The 23,098-nt window shown below is 34.4% G+C and overlaps 1 protein-coding gene across 2 annotated transcripts in view; it reads left to right on the forward strand.

Moving 5' to 3' along the window:
• Positions 1-17,316: 17,316 nt before the first annotated feature.
• Positions 17,317-23,098, forward strand: part of KHDRBS2 (KH RNA binding domain containing, signal transduction associated 2) — a 498,248-nt gene continuing 492,466 nt past the window's right edge. For both annotated transcript variants that reach the window (XR_003044470.1, XM_006926413.1), the window contains exon 1: positions 17,317-17,671. Coding sequence is in view for 1 of the 2 variants with exons in the window: in XM_006926413.1 (XP_006926475.1) it covers positions 17,581-17,671 (91 nt within the window). In the remaining variant the exon portion in view is untranslated. The remainder of the gene's footprint in view (positions 17,672-23,098) is intronic.

Consider the following 23,098-nt stretch of genomic DNA (forward strand, 5'->3'; position numbering starts at 1 on the left):
ACTGTACCGCCCTCTCAATTTTGCTGTGAATCTAAAACTTCTCTAAAAAAATAGAATCTTCGTTTTTAAAAAAGGAATGGAGATTAATTTGGAATTATCTTTCAATATTTTAAATATTTTTGTTCTTTTTGTAGGAAATTATCTTAGAGATGTGTTCATACACATGAAATATGGCACAACTTACCCTGTTAATAAAATTTTGAAAACATCCAAAGTTTGCATCAGTAGGTGTGTGGCAGAGACCCTCCTATGTACTCACCAACATTATTTTATTTTTCTCTTGGTCACATTATATTTATTATTCTCTCTGGGACCTTGTGGCTGAGTTCTGTGGGTCAAAGGAATGTGGGCGGCAATGAGGAGTTCTCTCAAAATCCTCCTCTCCTCTATCTATATGTAGGTATTTAAAACAGTGCCCTATGGGCAGGGGAGTTGGGTGAATGAGGCTGTTGGAATAAATAAGAATGACTGTAATAATATACCAATATTATGTAAAACAATAGTTTAAGCTTTATATTTGCTCTCAACTTAAGATGACTCAGCTTCTTGTTGTTTTTTAAGTTTTCAGTAACAGCTATTGCATTTTACGTAATGCCTTCTCACCTTATTTTTTTTCCCAGTGATATATTGTTTTGAATTGTAACTAATCCCTTTTTTAATAAAGATAATAACTTCAATAATCACTGCTCCAATATTGAACTCATAATTTTCCAGACACTCTCTTAAATGTTTAACAGGAATAATCAAACTAAATACTTACAACACTTGTCTGAGATACAAAATATCAGCCTTATTTTATGGATAAGAAAAGTCAGGCATGGCAAGTTTCATTACCTTGGCAGAGTTAAACATCTAGTAAGTAGCTGAACTAGTCTTCAAACCTTCCTTAAACACAGATTTATATTCCCTTTTATTAAACTACCTTTGCCTTTCTGAGAATCTCACTTGATTACTATAAACTATTTTAATGTACTAATGAGCATATTTGCTATATTAAATTTATGAATACATTTTTTACTTTAATTGGAATTGGGATGTTAAAAATAAAGCTTTGATTCACTTATACTAGCTTCTTAAAATGATGGCAATGCCATACTTCTTTCTCTGAAATATATGGTATAGAAAATGAATACGGCTGCTCTAAGAAAGTTAGATTGAGCTCACCTGTATCACACTCTCAGACTAGAAGCTTTAAGAGGTAATTCTTTCAGTCATTTTCATTCTCTTACCTGAGAGTCATCTATTTAGATTATGAAATTTTCCTGTGCTACATTTGGTAAAATACATTTTCTCATAGAATTATTCTAAACCTATATTCTTGTAACTAAAAAAGAAAAGACTAGAATTTGCAGAAGCTTCTCTGTGAAATAGTTTTTTAGCCGACCTCTAATTTGACCTTTACTTATTTGAATGAAGTGTGGGACTAGAATGTTCTACTTTAAGAAAGCTTTCTTCTGTCTTCATGGAGTTAAACTGATTAGTTTATACACTTAAGCCTTTTAAAATATTTTCTTTTTGCATTCTGTATTAACACATAAGGAAATATTAATATCAGTCCACCATATTAAAATTTTAACTTTAAAACTACATGTTATACGTAAAACATGATTTGATTTTAAATTTAAAATTACTTTTTATTGAGTTTTAAAATGCATTTCTATATTTCCAATTAGAAATATTTTCTTCAGCACTAGAAGTAAAATACATCCAAATGCCAAATAATTAGAAAATTTTCTTCTTAAAACATCTATTGAACTTAAGTAGCCACCATGCTTAAAAGTATGTGTATGTAAGTAGATTAATTTCACTTTTTAAAGATATCTCTCAAAATTTCTTTTCCCAATGCATTAAAATCTAATAAAAGACAGAGATGAATTCTCATTCTGCTTACATTAAAAATATTGTAATTTCTGTTTTGATCAAAATAAGTTTTTGCTAGATATTTTAAGAAAAATTTCCTCATCAGATGCCAGATCTGCTGGCATCTTGACTTTAGACATCTAGCCTCCAGTGTTGTAGAAACAAGACCGGTGAGACACCAAACACCATTCAGAGAGTTGAAGAACTCAGGTTTATTACACTGACAGTCCCAAAAGAGCTAGCGCTCTGAAGATCTGGGACCCAAGCTCAGGGGTAACCTTACTTTTATAGGGCTTAACAAGCAAAGGCAATACATCTGTTCTCTAGACAGAACAATCAAAGGGGAAAGTGGGTCTTTAGTTGATTTTGAGATCACTCTGCCCTTCGGCCTATGCAGTAAGCATGTCTACAGAAGCAGAACAAAGAGCTGATTATGAGGTTAGCCATTTGAGTGGAAAATTCCTCTTCACCAGAATTGTGAGAAATGCATGTTTACTATTTTCAAAAAATAGTATTAATAAGATGAATTAATAGAAAAACTTGAAATGGAGAGAAATCTATATTAAGAAAAAGATATTATTATAAAGATTATACTTTATTAAAAAAGTTAAATTATCATCAAACAGTAGTAAACCTTCAAATATACAAAAGGAAAAAATAGTCTACCTGGAAGTTTTGGGGTAAGGCTGGACAAACCAGGGGTTAAATTTGGGAGAGGGCAAGGATACTAACCTTTGCTCAAGTAGGAAATGTAGCAGCCTCCAAGTGTCAAGCCATCAGCCTTGCCACATGTATTCCTTCTACACCAGAGAGAGCCAAGCCAGGAACTTCACTTTCAAGTGGTATAGACAGAGCAAGGAAGGCTGCAGATGAAAAAGTATCAGAAAGTGCATAGCTTCCTAATTTAAAAGAGAGGTTAGGATCCTGACAGAAGTCCAAAATAGGAAACACTGCCGAGAAGGAAAGTTACAGAACGGGGAAGTGGGAGAATGTGTTACTCTAATTATTCAATAGTCATTGAAAAGTCGTCACTTAGAGTTAAAAATGATTGGGTTGTCAATATACAATGTTCAAATATGCCAATTGTGCACAAATTTTAGGCCACTTATAAAGATATATAATTTACGTGTATATTAAATTATTGCTTATTTCTCTCCACAATCATTAACAGTGAACTACATATAGAATAAGTTCATAAGCAGTGAAGCTTGTTTTTGTTGACTTACAATTATAGCATACACATGAAAGCCTTCATTTGATACAGTTATTTGTGTGTGTGTGTGTGTGTATACACAATTATTTATATATAATTTATAAATAGCTGAGCTATATTTTATTTTTAATGAAAGAATGTATTAGTATTCATGCTATATATTTATTTATATATGTAAATATACACATATATATGTTATTTTCACTGGAATAGGAGCAGCTTGAGGTAAGAAATCAGTAATTTCTCTTTTGTATTCACTCATCACTCTGTGCAAATTCTTTCATACAATGAGCTCCCAATGAAACACAATATAGTTTGTTTTTTTTATATAACCTTTTTATATTTGAATCTAATACTTTGGACAAAGTACATGATGGTTTACATCATATAGACAGTAAAATAACGGAGCTCTAGGACATTGAGCAATTGATATACTAAAGTAAAGCAGGGCATTTTAGAAAGAAGGAATCTAGGAGAAAGAACTCTCTATATCACTAAGTTATTATTATTATTTTTTTTAATAATGTATTCTATCCTTCTTCCCAGTGGAAGCATTGTAATTTCTCCTGGCTAGAATTGGCAGTGCCCTTTTATTTACTTCTCTCACTTCTCATTTAAATATCATGCACTAGACTATCATTCCTGATTTTACTACTTTTTATTGCCTATGGGCTTTCTTCGACTCATTTAAAAGGCATTATGCTTTGATAATGGACTGTCTGAAAATAGAACTAAATTATAATTTTTTAAACTTCAATTTAATCAATGCCAGAGGCTACCCAGGGATAGAGGGCTTCTCATGAAAGTTTTACTCTAGTTGAACTCTTTAGATATTTCTCTTTATTGGAACGTTTTCAGAGTATATATACATGAAGATGTGTGAATAAATATGTAAATATATTTGCGAAAGTAATTTTCATCATTATAACTAATTAGCATTAAGATAGTGTCTTCGAATTTCTTTGACTTTATTTATAGGATGAACATAAAAGAAAGAACTTCTAGCAGTATGAACGAAGGCCTTAGAATTTGGAAGATCTAGCTTTGAATTCTTATTCGGCCTTTTTCTAGCTATGTAACCTTGGTGACATTACTCAACTTCTCTGAGTTATCCATCTGGAAAATGATGATGACAAGCCCTGTGACTAAGGTCTGAATTAGATAACATTGTAAATCACTAGGCTTCAAAAACATTAGTATTCCCTCTAGAGAAAAATGAGAGAAGCTACTAGTCTAAATATAGACCCTGTTTGGTTACTCTTTTTCCTCTCTAGCATACATAACAACCGAAAGAAAATGACATGTTTGCCCATCAACTTAATCTACTTATGAGTAACATAAAGAAAAAAAAAAAAAAACCCTCAGCTTCCTTGAGAATTCCTAAACTGGCTAGAGATCTTCTGGTAAAATTATAACTAACTCTGAATTTTATAATGAATTTAGCAAATATGTTCATTTCTTAAGGTATATATACATTGCTTAATGGATTTAATACAGATTTAAAACAAATATGAAGTAAGAACTTAGTATTTCTGAGATATATCCAAAACGAAGTCATTATTTCCCCCGTCAAGTCTCAGCCTTCTCAGTTTTTCCCCTTTCAGTAATGATGACACCATCTACCAAATGGTCGCTCAAGCCACTTCATCTTGGATTAATTTTTGACATTTTTATTTCCCTCACCATGCCATATCCAACCTAATGCTAGACCTTTGCTCTCTACCTCCAAAATATATCTTAAATATGTCATTTACTCTCCACATCCACTACCATCAGAGTATATGTCACTGTCATGTCTCATTTGAACTATTACACTAGTTTCCTATATTAGGTATTGGCTGCAATAACAGAAACACTCTAAGTAACCATCACTTTAAAAGAGTTAGTTGTTTCCTCCTAGGAAATGTAAAGAAAAGAAAGGAACGTAAAATTAAGTAGTGGAGAGCTGTCATGATCATTCTGTGAAGCTGTTAGAGAACTCAATTCCTTCCTGTTCATCATGTAGTGTGATTCTCAAGCTCTTGTTCCAGAATGACTGCAGGAGCTCTAACCACCATTAGCAGCTATTGACAGGAAGAAGGGCAGACTGGTATGTTCTCTTCTCTTAAAGGGGACTATCTAAAAGTACACATGAAACTTCAATTTGCATAACATTGACCAGAAATGAATCCCATGGCCCACAAGTTACAAGGGGGCCTGGCAAATATATTTTTAAGGCAATGTGACTACCTAAGAGTCGATTTCTGTTTTTATCTGGTTCTGATCTATCTTTCCTCATAAGGTTGCAGTATGCTCCCAGTATGTCTCCAGTTATCTAAGGATGTACCGAACTATATCCCACTTCATGGTCTTAATACACACTATTTTCTTTGCTTAGAGGGTTCTAATTACATTTTTTTCCTGGATAACTTCATACCTTTTAGGCTTTACTTTAGTATCCTTTCTTTGGGTAGATCTTCCCTGATAATCCAATCAAAATTGTGTCCTTCCATCAACCCCTGTTACTCTCTCTCAGAGCATCATTTTTTTTTTTCTTCATAACACTAATAATTACCAGTGACATTTATTTATTTCGTTGTTTTTTTTCTTGTTTGATTTCTGTCTTTCTTATCCACTAGTCTTAAAAGGCCTATGATGGGAAATGTTTCTTTTTTATCAGTGTACGATGCCTGGTAGATAGTAGATACTTGATAAATATTAGAAAGAAAAAAAGGAAAGAAAGGAAGGGAGGGATTAAGAAAAGAATATAGAAAATATAAATTCTTTTGAAAACCCAGAGATGCTATTACTGTTATGGAATGATTGACAGTTTAGCTTTCATCTTCCTATTTGTTATTTTTTCCATTTTTCTTGTCTCACAGTTGTAGTTCAGAAAAAAATATATTTAATTCAAAAATATTCATTGAGTGAATAATTTGATCATAATGTGAAAACAATCAGAATTGATCCTAAAATGTTCTGTTTTGAAATAATGTTTAAAATCCATATCTGCTGGATTTAACAACTCTCCAGGTGAAAATGAAACAGAATGAATTCAAAAGTTTTAAGTCATGTTTAACACTGCTTTCCAAGAAAATACTCTGAATAGCTTTCGAAATTGTGTTTATGGATAAGACTAACAGACTACTCTGCAAGTCTAGGTAAAAAGAATATAGGGATTAACTTCACGAATGCTTATAAAGTGCCCTGTCTGCTGCTGTAATTGTTTGGAAGGAAGTAAAATTAGATTAAAAGGCCTTTTGCTTGGACAGTGATGAATATGAAAGTATTATAGTGAATATAAAATCACTTATTTTCCCTAGAAATCAATCCAATCGGATTACATGTCCCTAAATACTTTCTGAAAGATTGTCAGTCCTAAACATCTCCTGAACTTGTTCTGTGTTCAATTGTCAATATAAATATCTTCTTTTGCCTTTCCTTGAATAGCACGTTTACCTTCAGTAATGAATACAAAAAACTAATTGAAACCAATATTCATCTTGAATAACATTAGATTATTCTCAGTGCTTGCAGCTATTCCAATTTGTTCTTTGATTAGTTTTATTAAAGATTTTTCCGTCATATGATGTTGGTGTACCATTTGAAATTTTCTCTATTTTTTTCGTCATTGATCTGGTTTCACTTGTTCTTTTGCTTTTCCTTGTAGGAAATTTAAATTTCCCCTCATTGTACTCTCCACAAGCCATCTTTGAGACTTTAGTACATTTTTAAAACTTATGCCAAAGAACACTTCATAAACAATGGTGAAACAGTGCACTGCCAATACTTTTAGCTGAGCTATATTTTATTTTTAATGAAAGGATGTATTAGTATTTATTGGAGAATATTATGTTTTTGGCTCAGTCACATTTCCATTTGGCTGCTTTATAGAAATAATTTTTCTTTTTATGGAAGATTTATCAGAGAATTTTAAGAAAGGAAAGGGCTTTTGAAAGCTATTACCCTGCTACCAGAAAGTGAGTACATTTTTGATAGAATGGTCATCATCACACGTGAAAATTATTTTAACCTAAATAGAAGGCAATTCTTCAGTTACTAATATAATTACCAGACTGCATACTTAGTAATTTATTTCCCTAAATTTATGGCTGCAGTAAGCATAACGATGATCCCCCATAGATGTCCACATCTTAATCCCAGGACTCAGTGATGTGTTAAGATTGCATTATATGAGTTTCCTACGATTGTTGTAACAAATTACCACAGATTTAACTTGTCAGGGTTCGAGGTATTGCTGACCGAACCCAGAAGGGTCCATGGTGCGAAGCCCAGTTGGAAGAATGCACAAGACGCAGACATGACGATGAAACAGCAGGCACCAACTTTATTGTGCTGAGTGCACTTCTTTTGGAAAGTGCAGTTCTATTGGAGAGTGCAGTCTATTGCATGAGGCATGCAGTCTTGCACACACTTCTCCTGCTCCCCTCTCTTGTGCTCCCCTTCTTCTCTTACCTCTGCTCTCCCAGGGACTGCTCTCCTTTTGCTCTCCCCTTCTGCTTCCTCCCTCTTTCTTTCCTTCCTTCTGATCTCCAGGGGACTGCATGGTTCCTCCCGTAGCAGAGTACAAAAGTGGCCTTCAGCCACACAGGCGTGACACCATAAGCTGAATTATGTTTACATATTTTCTAAGTCTGGGGTCCTATTCCTAGCCACAGGCCTGGATCACAGCCAGACTTTGGATCAGCCAGACCTTAGGCCCGTCAGGGCTGGTGCCCACATATCTCAAACAATATAATTTTACTATTTTATAGTTCTGGAGGTCAGAGTTTTAAAATGGGTCTGCAGGGCTGCATTCCTTCTGAGGGTTCTAGGGCAAAATTGGTTTCTTTGTCTTTTGCTGGTGGTTCCTTCCTCTATCTTCAAAGGCAACAGAGTAATGGCTTTAAAACTCTCTCTTTCTCTCGCTCTTCCTCTCTCTCTCTCTATTTCTTTCTCTCTCTCTCTCATCGTCTCTTTCTTTTCCTCCTCTACCTCCCTCTCCATTCATTTCCTTCCCTCTCCTCCCTCTTCTCTCTGTCTCTTTAACTCTATCTGGTTCTCTGACTTTGTTTTCCTGTGTGTCTCTGTCTGTCTGTCTTTCTCTCTCTGACTCTCCTGCTTTTACTTTATAAGCATCCTTGTGATGACATTGACCCCTAATCAAATAATCCAGGATAATTTTCCCTTTTCAAGGTTCTTCAGTCAATCACATCTGCAAAAACAGCTTTGCTGCGTAAGGTAACATATTCACAAGTTCTGAGGATGAAGATGTGGACATTTTGAAGGGGCATTAATTCAGCCTATCACAGTTGCAGATGAAATTATGGTTGTTATTCAGCCAACTTTAAAATAGGAAGAGTATTTTAGATTATACAAGGAGGCCCAGTGAAATTACAAGGGTCCTTGAAAGTGAAGAGAGAGGCAGACGTCTTGGGTCAGAGTGACACAATGTGAGAAGGACATAATTTGCTGTCTTTGAAAAGGAAGAAAGGGGTCCATGAGCCAAGGAATGTAAGGAGCCTCTAGAAACTGGAAAAGTCGGATCTCTCATAAAGCAATACAGAAACAGCTCTGATGACACATCGATTGTAACATAGAGAGACCTATGTGAAATTTCTGACTCATAGAACTGTATTAAGCCACTAAATTTGTGGTAATCTGTTACAGCAACACAGAAAACCAAAGCACATACTCATTTTTTTTTAAATAGAAAATTGGTACATGATCTCATAACATTTGTCATATAATTTATAATGTATTTCAAATAATAAATCAGATCATGGCAGGTGTGTACTTCCAAGAGAGCGTAGTGAAAATATGTTCGTTGCCTCAGTTATTCTTTAGACCAGAAAAGAGACTTCCTCAGTTGATGGATTTGTGTTAATAATCATAGTCTTGCTTTAAATAACATCTAGGGAGAATATAGTAACTATTGTGATGTTTAATGCATTTGATATTTTTCAGACATATTTCAGTAGAAGTTCAAAATCAGTAATTGGTATCAACAATCCCAGGCAATCAGAGAAATTTCTGCTTCTGTAATTCAATAATATCCTGAAATAGTTAAATTTAGTTAAAGAGATAGCCTGTAATGCACAAAGGTACATATCTTAATTTTATAGGCTATGTTTTGAATATTCTTTTTATACTGTATAGTCTATGTAGTATTTGATTAATACTATCACTTAACAAGAAGTCATGGGAAGATGGATGACTCTTTTTTTTTTATCTCGAAGATACATTATCCACAAAGAGATGGCCTTTAAAGTAGCATAGGCTATAGGTAATATAAGAATTATTTACATTTTTCACAAGACTTGGGAATTCCGTGTGTGACATCATCACTAGACACATTCAATTATATAATTTTTAATATCATGTGGTTCTCAGGTGCTCAGATTCTTGGGCCCAATTACCTGTGTTTGAATATTAATTCTGCCACATGTTAGCTTTGAGACTTTGGGCAATTTAAACTTCTCATGTCTCAATTTTTCTCATTGTAAAAAAGGAAGATAGTAATAATAACCACGTCAAAGTGAAATAAATGAGCTGTGGTAGGCAGCTTCAGAGATGGCCCTCTATGATTGATCCCTGCCTCCTGGTATTTACACCCTTGTGTAGTATCAGATATCAGCTGATATTATGTGAACAGATCTGTGGAGAGCTCTATGTCATAACAAACTGAAATCTCTAGACAACAGCTTTGTTGGGTGACTCCTACATTTTAGTCAGCCCTTCAAATGATGACAGCTGTTCTGGCTATTTTATATAAATGGATTCATATAATATGTACATTTTTTTTGCATCTATCTTTTTTTACTTAGCATAATGTTCTCACAGTTCATCTGCATTGTAACATGTATCAATATCTTATTCCTTTTTATGACTGAATAATTTTCCATGTGTGAACATATCACATTTTGTTTATCCGATAGATGATGGACATTTGGGCTGTTTCCACCTTTGATTATTGTAAATAGTGCTTCAACAAATATATGAGTACATGTAATTGTTTGAGTACCTGTTTTCTATTCCTTTGCATATATACTTAGAAGTTGAATTGCTGGGTTATATGGTAATTTTATGCTTACTTTTTGAGAAACTGCCAAACTGTTTTCCATAGCTGCTACACAATTTTATACTCCCATTGGCAATGTATGAAGATTCATATTTATTACATCATTGCCAATATATAATTTTCTATTTTAAAATATAATAGCCATTATAGTGGGTATAAAGTTGTACCTCACTGTGATTTTGAATTTGATTTTCCTAATGATTAATGAAATTGAATATCTTTTCATGGGCTTGTTGGTCATTTGCATATCTTCCTTGGAGAAATGTCTATGCAAGCCCTTTGTTAATTTTTTAAATTGAACTTTTTGTTGTTGATTTGTGAGAATTCTTTGTATATTCTAGATACAAGGCCTTTATCAGATATTTGATTTTAAAATAAGCTGTCTTTTCATTTTCTTTATAATGGCCTTTAATGCACAAAATTTTGATATTTGGATGAAGTCCAATTTATCTAATTTTTTCTTTTTTTTGTATGTGCTTTTGGTGTCATATCTAAGAATTCATTTCCAATCAAGGTCATGAAGGTTTATCCATATGTTTTCTTCTAAAAGTCACACAGCTTTAGATTTTATACTCAGGCTGTTGATTCATTTTGAGGTGCTTTTTGTATAGAGTGCGAGACATGTCCAACTTCATTCTTTTGCATTCAGATATCTAGCTGTCCCAGCATCTTTTGTGGAAGAGACTATGTTTTCCCCTTTGAATGGTATTGGCGCCCTTTTTGAAAATCAATTGGCCATAGATATGTAGGTTTCCTTCTGAACTCTCAATTCTACTTCACCATTTCAAGTCTATGCGTATCCCTGTAGCACACTTTTTTTGATTACTGTAGCTTTGTAGTAGATTTTGAAATCTAGAAGTGTGAGTCCTCCAAGTCTGTTCTACTTTTTCAATATTGTTTTGGATATTTGAAGTTGTTTGTAATTCTTTATGAATTTACAGATTCACTTTTACATTTCTGCAAAAATGCTATCTGAATATTGACAGAAATTACATTGACTCTAGTACGCTTTGGTTACTATACTATCTTAATATTTCATCTTCTAATCCGTGGACATAGGATGTTTTTCCATGTATTTAGATTTTCTTTAATTTCTTTCAGTAATATTTTATAGTTTTAAGTTTATAAGTCTTTCTTGGTTAAATTTGTTCCTAGGTATTTTATTCTTTCGGATGTTAATATAATATTTTATTTCTTAATTTCCTTTTAGATTATTCATTTCTTGTGTATAGAAACATAACTAATTTTGTGTGCTCATCTTAAAATTGTAAATTTGCTGAATTTTTAAAATTAGTTTTAGTAGTTTTGTTATGTATGCTTTGGGATTTTCTATATGTAAGGTCATGTTATCCATGAATACAGATTTCCTTTTTCCTTTTAAATTTGGATGCCTTTTATTCTTTTTCTTGCCTAATTGCTCTGGCTAGAATTTTCAATACTTGGTTGAATAGACTGGTGAAAGCAAACAGGCTTGTCTTGTTCCTGAACTTAGTGGGACACTTTGCAGTCTTTCACCCTTGATAATAATGTTAGCTGTCTTTTATTTATTTATCTATTTATTTTTTATTTTTATTTTTTTATGAATGTCTTTTATCATATTGGGAAAATTTCCTCCTATTCTTAGTTTTCTGAGTGTTTTCATGATAAAAGGGTGACTGCTCCTAAAGTTTTGCAATAGTAAGATTGCAGCATTTACTGTTCCTAAGCATTTGCCATAATGGTAAACTCCTGTTACATACAATAACTTTTGTCCCTACATTCTGTTACTTTCATTCCTCCCCTTAGTTTTTGACCAGTCAACTAAATGCATTTAAGAACATGCAGAGCACATTATAATATAAAGAAGATGCACTTTGCCTATGGGGTCCAATAAACTGGATATAAGTTTTTAGAAGACACAGGGTAAAACCAGAAATGCAGCGATATTCTGACATACTCAAAACCCAAGATCATACACAGGAAGCATGAACGCTAAGCAGTTTCTTCTGATTTTCCTTCCGAATCATTAAAATAGAACTACAGTTATTACTAGTATCTATTCAAAATAAAAGTTTTTTATTCCTATAATTCATTTAAAGAAATTCTTTGAAAGTGGATAATTTTGTAGGAAATTTCTGAAAATGTTAATTTTAAAGGAAATAATTGAACCAACATAATTATTTGTATTATATTTTTGTTTGGAAAAAAAAAGATAAATAGGTAATTCACACATACATATTTGTTTTGTTAGTGAGATTTGTAAAGTCATTAAAACATATTTAGTAATTTTTGACCAAATTTATGAATTTAGTGCATGGTATATAACAAAGACCACATGATAAAAGTATGGACTTATTATGCTCTCTATGGCTAGGTAGTAAACTGAGGTTTGGATAAGATACTTTGAGGTTATTTTTGGTAATATCTAGATTTTTTTAAAGATTTTTTTTTTCATTTTGAGGTAATTTAAGATCTATATAAAAGGTGCAAGAATAATAGAAGATATTCCAAAACAGTCTTCATCCAATTTATCCAAATGTTAATATTTTACTGCATTTGCTGTACCACTTTATCATTTCCTGTCTCTATGTCTCTGTCCGTCTCTTCCTCTCTTTTCCTCTATATACACATGTATGTACATATTTTTTTCTTAATTATGTGAGAGTAAGTTGCAGATGTGATGCCCCTTTACTGGTTAAATACTTATTTCTAAAAACACAGACACTCACTGATATCATCATAATACAATTAGCAAAATCAGCAAACTAAAACCACAGACCCTATTCACATTTTGCAATTATTTCATCATTGTTCTTTAAAAAATAAAAATAAAATAGAAATAAAATCTGGCCCAAGAGTCACTCTAGGATTACACTTTATATTTAGTTGTCATGAATTGAGGTAATTTTCATGATACTTATTAGCTTTTTTCTAGTTGAATGGTTATGATAGTCTATCACACAACATCTTACACAATGTCTATATCTTTGATTTTTTATTTTGTTCTCTCTCCACTTTTTGACCAATAAAACTTTGTTTCTAGAACTGTGTTTTCTAATTTCATTATCATTCTCTTTAAATGCCTTATACTCACTTTGTAATAACTATTTTATATAGTAAGATTTCATAGTGATTATTTCCTTCATGGCAATATCATTTCATGTGAGAAACTAGAATAATAAAAAAATTATATCAACAAGTATCTGTGTATTTTAAAACCTTGAATGGGATGATACTCTAAAATACTATTTCAATATTGACTAATTTTTTTCATTAGTGTCTTTTTTTAAATAACCCAACTGAAATTTAACCCCCCATTCCACCCCCCCGCCCCATTTTAGTCATGATATTAAACAGTTGCTTATACAACTTCTATGGCAAAAGTTTTAGTGTTCTCGAAGATTGTTTTTAATACAACATCTCTTAGGCTTCATCTATCAATTTTAAACTGAGTATAACAGAGATTAGATCTTCATTTGCTGTGTATGAAAAAATTATATTTTACTGAAGTGATTTTTAACCTTAATATATTGATCTCTAGTAATAATCAATATATGAACTACAATTCAAAAGTTCAACGATTTAATTTGAAGAAGAAAGTCAATAATTTTCACCTTGAAACAACAGCTTCATTCCCCTTTTCTGTAATGCAGTAACTGCTCCTCAGCTGCTATCAATGTCAACCAAAATGTGTCAGTGCAGTGATTGTCCGTAGAGATATGTAACAAGATGAACTTTGCCAGTTTTCCGGAGATAATTTTAACATCATAAATGGTTTACTTGAGTTGTGAGGCCATGTTAGAATTAAGAACAGCTTCATTCTTGGTCTTCCTTCCTTATTCAGAATAGCAGTATTCCAAACAATAGTAGGCTCTCAACAAATACCAATTCTTTCTCTTTGTCTCTCTTCTGCTATCCTTTAATTAAATATTTATATCTGCTAAAATTCGATATGATAATTTTAAAGTTTTTTAATCAGAAAATGCTTTTTTCAAATACATATGAATAGACATACATATGCCAACTTTAAGTGGTGAATATTCATTTTGTGCCGTGATATATTAGCATATAGCATAAATTTAACTTTGAACACATTACCTATAAGAGATTTCTCACTGCATGTGCTATTATTGCTATTGGTTGTTGGCAAAGCCAAGTCCCCATTCCCTTCTTCCCTACTTTCAATCCTAACATATATTATGAAAATTATAAAAGAAACTGGAACTAACTTTACTTGTTTAGTTAATGAAACTAAAATAAATAGAAATATTAAAAAACAAAAACCACCTTCTATGTAATTGGCACCGTCAGGCTCTTCAGTAGCTGAAAATGAGTCATTAGATATTTCAGTCCTTTATTATGCTCTATCTTAAGCACCAAGGCATTAGAAAGCTTAGTATAAATGATCGTGCTGCTATAATTTTATTAACTTGTGGTTCTTATCGTGAGTAGGTTCTACTGAATCCTTGGAGTAAGTGGTCAGGCTTGTGAAGTATCCCTAAAGTTAATGAGAACTCTGAAATAGAAACTGTGTTTTATTTAATATTACAGGTTGGACATTTTTTATTAGTGTGCAAAGATAAGCCTGATTAAATGCCCTTAACCTGGCTTTTCTTATAAGGGTTTTTGTGGAAGTATTTAATAGTTTGTGTATTAACTACAGGACGTATTCTATAATGCATGCCTTATTCATCCTTCAAAACCAAATTTGGCTGGTGCAAAATTTTCCATATTGTCCCATTATTGAAATAATAGTGCAGTAAATGAAATATCATTAAAAAAAACTTTTAGGACTAGAACTCATGTTTACAATGAGATAAATCTTTATCTAAGATATACAAATCAATTCAGTAGTAATTATGGTTAAGTTATTTACACCATTAGAAGAAGAGATGGGCTTACCAGTAGTTATAATTTATTCATGTATAGATATGTAATATTCTCTATTCAACAAGTACGTATAGAAGTCTCTTTATTTACATTTATATTCATAAAATGTTTGCATTAATAAGGCTGTGCTGAGAATATCCACTAAATAATGGTGGTAACTGTAAAATATTTATATGTGAAGTAGAGAATACATGATGACATAGAGTCAGCTATTGTAAATATATATAGATCTGATGTTGGATAAATGTACATATAGAGCACTGGGAGAATTTGCCTTTATTCAGCCATATCCTGTTTGGAAATGCACTCTCCCCGTTAAAATGCATTTTAGGCATTTGCTGAGAGTTTACCTGAAAATAATAAAATTATGCAACTTTTAAAATAATAATTAGTATAATAAAAGTTAGCTAGCTAGCTTACCATATTTATAATGATCTGGATATCCAGAGACATTACATGGTAAATTCAACCCTTGGACTGCTCTCCATGGTATCTTTTTAGTGCACCTTTATCTGTAGAAAAGACTGTGAATGGATATGGTAATTGCTGTTGCTGGACTTAACAAGAGTTATTGTATCTTTTTGATTCTTGAAACTGTGTTTGTGTATGTCCTCATCAGTACCATATGCTTTTAATCTTTTAGTATACTGCAAAGCAAAATGTGATTACAATTACTGCACAATAATTCTTCTAATTCATATTTTTTCTAAAATGTTTACAATTTATTAGCTGTACTTGGCATCTTTTCCATCCTCCACTACTATAGCACCTCCTGGACACCTCTCTGAAAATTGGTAAAATTCCTACTATCAAAAAACAAAATCATCAATGAGTCACAGTTCTCACAGCTTATTTAATGAACTTTTAACAGTCCTATTGCATTTGTTAGCTATATATCCCCTCATCATTGGCCCCATGGTAGCATATGCTCAGCTTCAAGGCAGGATCAACAATTTCTGGTGTTGAAGAGGTCATATTTTTTACCTCTAGGTCACAGAACATCTCTGCCTCTGCCTTAGTTTCCACACCTATACACACCATGTTTTTCAGAAATGCTTCTTTGAGGACAAATTAATATAATGGATGTGAAGTCACGTTAAAATTTTAAAACATTATATAAGTAAAAGATAATCTCCCAATCTTATCTTGAAAAATAAATAAGGAAAAGATTTGACTATAGTAAGAACTTGGAAAAGTTTCAGGATGCTTTCTTTGTAGGAAAGTTAGCCTCCATTCTTCCACACCCAAAATGGTGGGGGCAGAGGAGACCTGGAAACTGATTGTTTATGAAAAGAGACCGTGGATAGATTGTTTTGTAACATTTGAATCATGCAAGCTACATTTTCAGGCCCCATTAGTAAGAGAAGGATGGGCACTGCCTCCAATGTTGATGATAGCTGGAGAATTTAATTCTCCTTAAATAGAGGTGGGATGGATACAAACTAGCTCAGCAACAGCAGCTGGTGAAAGACTATCACATCTAAAATAAGGAGAAAGAGGAGAAATTAAAGCAACCGTGGTCACCTATTTTCGAGTCTCTTCCATTTTCCACATGTCTTTCCCAATTCCTTCACTAGCTGTGGCTAATTGTATCGCTTTTTAGTTTTAAAATTCATCCCTCTCGTGGAACCTCTCCCGTAGATAGGGATTGGGAGTGGAGGGAAGGTGGGAGAGAAACCAGAACTAAGTCAGTATCCCAATGATTGTACGCTAGAAGCGTATTGCAGCACAACAATATCGCCCCAGAGCCGCTTTATTTGTTTATCAATGAACATCCTACAGCGTCCCGGAGATGTAGGTCAGGCCCATTAAAAATACCAGCTGCCGATCACATGCAGTCTTCATTATATTTCCAGACCGGGTGTACTGCTGACTCCTGCACACTGGAGTGCGTCTGAGCAGCATGAGTGACAGGAGACACCTGTGCCTTAGGGACGCAGGTGAAGTCCCATCTACCTTCCTGGGACTTTCCCTGGTGTTTTCTCTCTCCGCAGCCGCTCACTTCCCGCACCTTCCCTGCCGTCTTATATCCGAGCTTCTCTGTTTAACCAATGCTTTTCCCGCTCTCTCCCCCCTCCGCCCCTCAGCTGAAGACACAGAGGGCTCCACACAACTGGGCATGCCTAATAACCAGGGAAGGCTTGGGCTGCAAGAAGAAAGCGTTTGCACCTTCTGCGCTCCCCTCCCCTCTGCAGCTGCCTCCTGCCAGTCAGGCGATCCGACGTGCGGTGCAGCCCAATGAGAGCCCAAGGCCTTCGCGGGGGGCCCGCCTCTCGTGGCACCACTACCAATGAGTGGTTGGGAGAGGTGGGACGCGTCCTGTTCCCGCCTCTCCAGTTAAGGCCGCTTGTGTGAGCCAGGACTCGGCTCGAGCAAGGGAGGACGGAAGGGACGGGCAGGTGTGGGCGCTGGGCCGCGGAGCCCGACGGCAGGAGTCGCAGGTGCTAGGTGCATGGGCCAGTGAGGACGCGCGGAGATTCCCCTCGCTGCGGCGGAGGCGGAGCGCGCTGCCCCGCGACCCTGTGTCCGAGCGAGCGGAACCTTGCGCTTCGCCCGGGGACTGTCCGAAGTCCGCGCTATGGAAGAAGAGAAATACTTGCCTGAGCTGATGGCAGAGAAAGATAGCCTGGATCCATCTTTTGTGCATGCATCGCGCCTTTTGGCGGAAGGTAGGACTTGCCCCCACGAACCGCCGGCTGCGCATCTCACTCGTGGCTTGTTTAGGGGAGTGAAGTTGGGGAGGGACGCCTGTCTCCTTCCTAGAAACAGTTCCCCTGAAGATGCTGGCTTCAGATCTCGGTCGGACAGAGCCTGTTCTTGGGGCGGGTAGCAATGCTTCTCTACGTCTTAATTTGAGAAAGACCAAAGCTACGAGATCTCGTGGCAGTGATGATGTGACCTGTTAGGATCATCGATAGAGAAAGCATAAAGTGTAACACGGCTTAAAGGGATATTTTCACTTCGCAGAGGGAAGGGAAATCAGTTTGGAAGTAAATGGTGATCAATGTAGTGTTCTGAAAGCTTCTTAGCTACATATCAGCTTTTTTTTTTTTTTTTTCTTTCTGCATTTGGGAAATGATTTTGATACCCTTTAGTCTAATTGTAGTCTTTCCTACGAAGAGTCTTAGAATGAACCTAGATTAAACTATGCATGTTCGTTTATGTTTGTGAATGTGATAGAGGCTAAAGTGCTTATCAATTTATTTGAAGTGTGATGATTGGGTTACTCTGAGAGTTACTGGTCTCTGGGAATACTCCACAACCGATCAGCTGTTTTACCAAGTGTACATTTTCTTTTGTGTACCTGTAATGTCAAAGGAGATTTCATCCCCCGAGGAACATATATGTCTTGTCTTTTGGGTAGCTTTGAAAGATTGTTTAAACACACACACACACACACACACACACACCCTCCAGACTTTTTTTTTTTTTTTGACGAATACTTCATTAATAATGAATTGCTTCATCATCAAATTGACTACAATGCAGTTTTGTATTTTAGGTTGTTAAGGGCTTAATCTATACCAAAACTAAAAGTGAAAACTTCCTCTTCCCCAGCCCTTCAGCATTAAAAGAAATGTTTTCTTTTTTGAAACAGTGTACATGGAAGGAAAAATTCTGATCTTCCTTGTATGATTCAAATAGGGATTAGGTTTATTTAAATATTTTATTGATGGATTATTTATAGCAAAAACAAAGTGTAGGTAATTTTCATTTTTGAACATGTGAAACAAGTAAGCTGTTTTTTCCAGGAACAACTTGGTTTTGTAGAGTATTTGAGAAGCTAAAATGTAATTATCCTTACTACTTGCTACTGAATTAAAACAAATAGAAATTAAAGTTGAAAAGTAAAATCAATCAAAACGTTACAATATCCCTCTACCTTATTAAGAAATTAAGATAACTACATAAAAATAATAGTAGTGAAAATTAGTTAATAAATGCTTAGTATTGTTCAAAATGATTAAAAATGCAACTAGGCCTTCTCAAATTCCTTACTTCAGTATATTTTCCAGAAGTGTCTTCATTTAGCTGATAATGTCTTTAAAATGAAAAACAAATATTGCAAATTGATGATTTTCTCTGACCTGCTCATTGGAGTTCTCTTTGGGACAGCAGGCTCAATGATTAATTCATCTTTCACTAATGAGAGTTAGTGTACTTTTGAAAACTGTCAAGCTAAAGAAATGCATATGAGAAAGTCGTAATAGAGTGCAAAGTATTTCTGTTGTTGGTGAAACAGAGAAGGCTATGTACCTGGTTCTTTTAACATTTTATCTTTCCCAGGAACTTGATTTCTTGATATTTAGTTAGGAACATGTTCAGATGTACCTTGCAATTTATATTTTTCCCAGTAGGTGGGAGCATGTCCTGCTTTTGTAAAGCCTTAGGAGGAAAAGCTCCTAAATAGAGAGAAAAGCATCTAAGAAACAAAGAGGTGTCCAAATTTCAGAGAAATCATAATGAGGAAAAGAGAATGGAGGAGGTGATGATAAAAATTTTAGAGTATATAAAGAGATACGCAAAAAGATGCATAAGGTTTAAATTATTTCCCTAGTTGTACCTGAGGCTCTTCATATGTGCTTATTAAAGAGTATAAGGTGAGTGTCCTTTGGAATCTTTAATAAATCTTATTGTACATTTTACATTATAGATCTTTCATTATCTTTCCAAAGGCCATTTGCTAAGATTTCCAGGCTTTGGTTCAGATCTCTATAGAAGAATATTGTTGAGATAATTTTATTCTTCGTACCTGGAAATGCACTGATTGAAGGCAGTGGCTATAAATAAACCTGACATAGATATTCATTTGGAAGGAAGGTGCACACTGAAGTGCATTTCAGTCAGTACTGTGCAGACAGTCTCAAGACTGAGTGAGTAATAAAAATGATCCAGATGATTCAGTTCTTCAGAATGACTTTTCCGGTAGCTAATATATATATATATAAGGGCAGTGAGATGAACCAATAATCTTTCACAATGATTGGCTTTCTTTTTTCATTGGTGATAGATACAAATTAGTGCTCAGTTGTGACTATTTTTGGTTTAGAATTAAAGGCCATGGTATTAAAAGTACTAGTTTGGTGGTTATTTTTGTTATATTTTATGGTTTGTTTTATTTCACTTGTTTCTGCTGTGTGTTTTCAATAGGAATGATTCTGAGAAAGCTAATGGAAGAGTCCAACCATTTTATGAATTTGGTTGTTACCTATAAAACATTTTGAATAGTATGGTTTGAAGAGTGTTTCTAATATGGATGATTAATTAAAATAATTTTCCTCTGTGATTAATATATTGTTTAATTATCCAATTGTTATGGAAGATGCTTTTGGATATGATAAAACAACAAACTCAGCGTGATCTTGAAAGTTCCACTTAGCCTCTGAATTTGCTTGCCTGATGAAATTAGATATAGTTATTTATATCTATGCTACTTCTGGGAAATGCACTAAATTGTAAATCCAGATATCTGGATTTTAATTTCATTTTTGCCCAAAGCGAGTCTTGGTAAGCTTCCCTTTCCTGGGCCCAGTTTTCTTGCCTCTCAAGTTAAGGAGTTGGACTAGGTGATCTATATGGTTCTTTGTAATTCCAATTAAGTCTGGAACTACTGTTGATGCAAAGGAGTGGTGTTTGTGTATTCAGAACACCAAAATCAATGGTTGAACATTTTTGAAACTTTTTTTGTTCCTTCCTGGTTTAATGATTAATAATACATTTATTGCATTCTAATGTAATTTGAGTCATATGCATTATTTTGGTCACTGGGGATGAATTTATGTTCTTAAAAGTCTATTGAACTATTATTGAAGGCTGTTGAACTATTTTTGGGGCTAAAAATGCATGGAAATATTTTTGTTTGCAGGCAAGTATGCCTGTATGCTGACAGACATAGATCTGTTGAAATTTATAGATTCAATTATGATGATTCCATACCTTTACAAAGATTAAAAATTCTTGTCCAATTGAGAGTGTTTTGGGTCCTCGGCTTGGCAAGACTTCTTAACCTGAATTCTTCGCAAATATTGATAGATTCATCATTGCTTTGGTTGACTCATATGATAAAGTCAGATATTGCCAAATATCCCAATAGTTGGATGATTTTTAGAAACTCGAGGTGCAGTTTTCAAATTTTGATGAAAAGCTTGGCTATCCTAGGATTGGCCTTCATGTTTGCAGATATAGATGAGCTTTTAAGACCACGAGAGAAGCAGGGTTTAACATTTATTACAAGTAATGATTTGTTATGACTAAATTGTATTTAGATTCTCAATAAGGATCATTTTTAAAATTTAGATTGTATTCCTTAAAATATTTTCCATAAAGCATAGTGAGTTCTTAAGGAGAGGTATTGGTATAATGTCTAAACTCAGCTTCTGATAAAAAATAGTATTCGTGTGACTTTTCCTTCGATTAATGTAATTTCTTTTCTCTCCCAGTATATTTGGGCTAATCTTATTTATGTTTCTTAAATAAAAAACAAAAATGGTCAGAAAAACTAAACTCAAGGTATTTTCGATCTGCAGTTAAAACACATTAATGATAGTGTGGAAAAATTCTGCTTAAGCCAACAAAACACTTGAGATAGGGTGTTGATAGTTTTGCCTACTGTGAAATGGCTATACCATTTACTTCCTCTCTGATTCTCAGTTTTTTCATCTGTAAAACAGGAAAAGTAACATCTATCAGGCGTGGTTCTTTTAAGGTTAAAAATGCTGTTTGTGATGACATAAGCAATATTATATATAAATAGAATTTTTTTATTAAGATGTAACAAAAACATATACAAATGTGAGATGATACTTTTCAAGATTTTCTGCATATTTCAGTGGCATAATGGATTTGATCTCAACTTGAAGCTTGATTTTGTAAGAAAATAAGCACTGCCTTACTCTTTGAATCACTGCTTAGTGAAATTTGAACTCATAAACCATACCGTGAAATAAATTATTTTGTGAAAAATGATTCCAACAAGGGTTTTTAAAATATCGTGTTCCTTTAGTCAATGGTTACTTGTCAGGATTTTACTTGAGCTTGATTGGGATCGGTCCTGAGTCCTTAAGGGTAATTCCAAACCTCCTCAGGCCTTTCTATAAAGCCACATGTCCTTTACTCTTGGCAGCTGATTTCATCCCGTTTTCTTGGGGGAAATGGATATACCTTTTCTGACATTCTTTAACCTCCTAACACCTAAAAATTTCCTTATTCCTTTCTGCTGTCTTTCATTCCCAGAAGATGAAATGTTTCTTTTTTGTTCAAGGTTGACTTGTTCACCATATCCTTAACTCTAATGCTCACTATCTCCTTCAGATTCATTCTACAGTTATACCCTTTTCTTCAGTATCTACAACTTCTTCCTCCCTATCTACTTTTTCCTTGTAGCAGCCTATAAACTTGATCCAATCTGAATAACTTTAAAAGATAGAAGAATACTTGTTTCACTTGCCAAATGTAATAAAAATAATCTCTCTTGACACTCATCTCTCTTCATTTCTTTCAAGCTTTCAATATTATTAGTCTACACTAGCCGCCTCACTTTCAGTTTACCTCTTCAGAACTCTTCAGTATGGCCTTTGTCCTCATCATTGTCCTAAAACCAGTGACTCTACTGACTGAATCATCTCCTAATTGCCAAATTCAGTAAAATTTTTCTGACCTGTCATCAGTTTTCTTGGTTGCACTTTCCGCTGTCAATCATTTTCCAATTTCTTGGCTTATCCCTTGGCTTCCAAACAATACACACTATTGATTTTACTCTTCTTATCTATTTCATACTCTCACCATCCTCCATCTCTCTCCTCCTTACCTGAGCACACACTGTGCTATCAGAGTGATTCATTTAAAATCAAAGTGACCATGTCAGACGTTTTAATAATAATCACTTTTAGCAGGTCTCCTGTGACACTATGCCAGCAGAGGGAGAGGACCACCTTGATGCTTCCAGGTGGAGATGAAAGTTCAGGCTCCCCACTAGGCATCCACTGATACCACTCTGGGCAGCAGCAGGAGGAACACCCTGTTACTTCTCCCTGTATGGCCTGTAGTGACACCAAGAGGAGCTGGAAGGCCTCCATCCCGCTGGAGCATGCTGAAAG

The sequence above is a fragment of the Pteropus alecto genome, unplaced genomic scaffold (genome assembly GCF_000325575.1).
Source record: "Pteropus alecto unplaced genomic scaffold, ASM32557v1 scaffold7, whole genome shotgun sequence".
NCBI classification, from domain to species: Eukaryota; Metazoa; Chordata; class Mammalia; order Chiroptera; family Pteropodidae; genus Pteropus; species Pteropus alecto.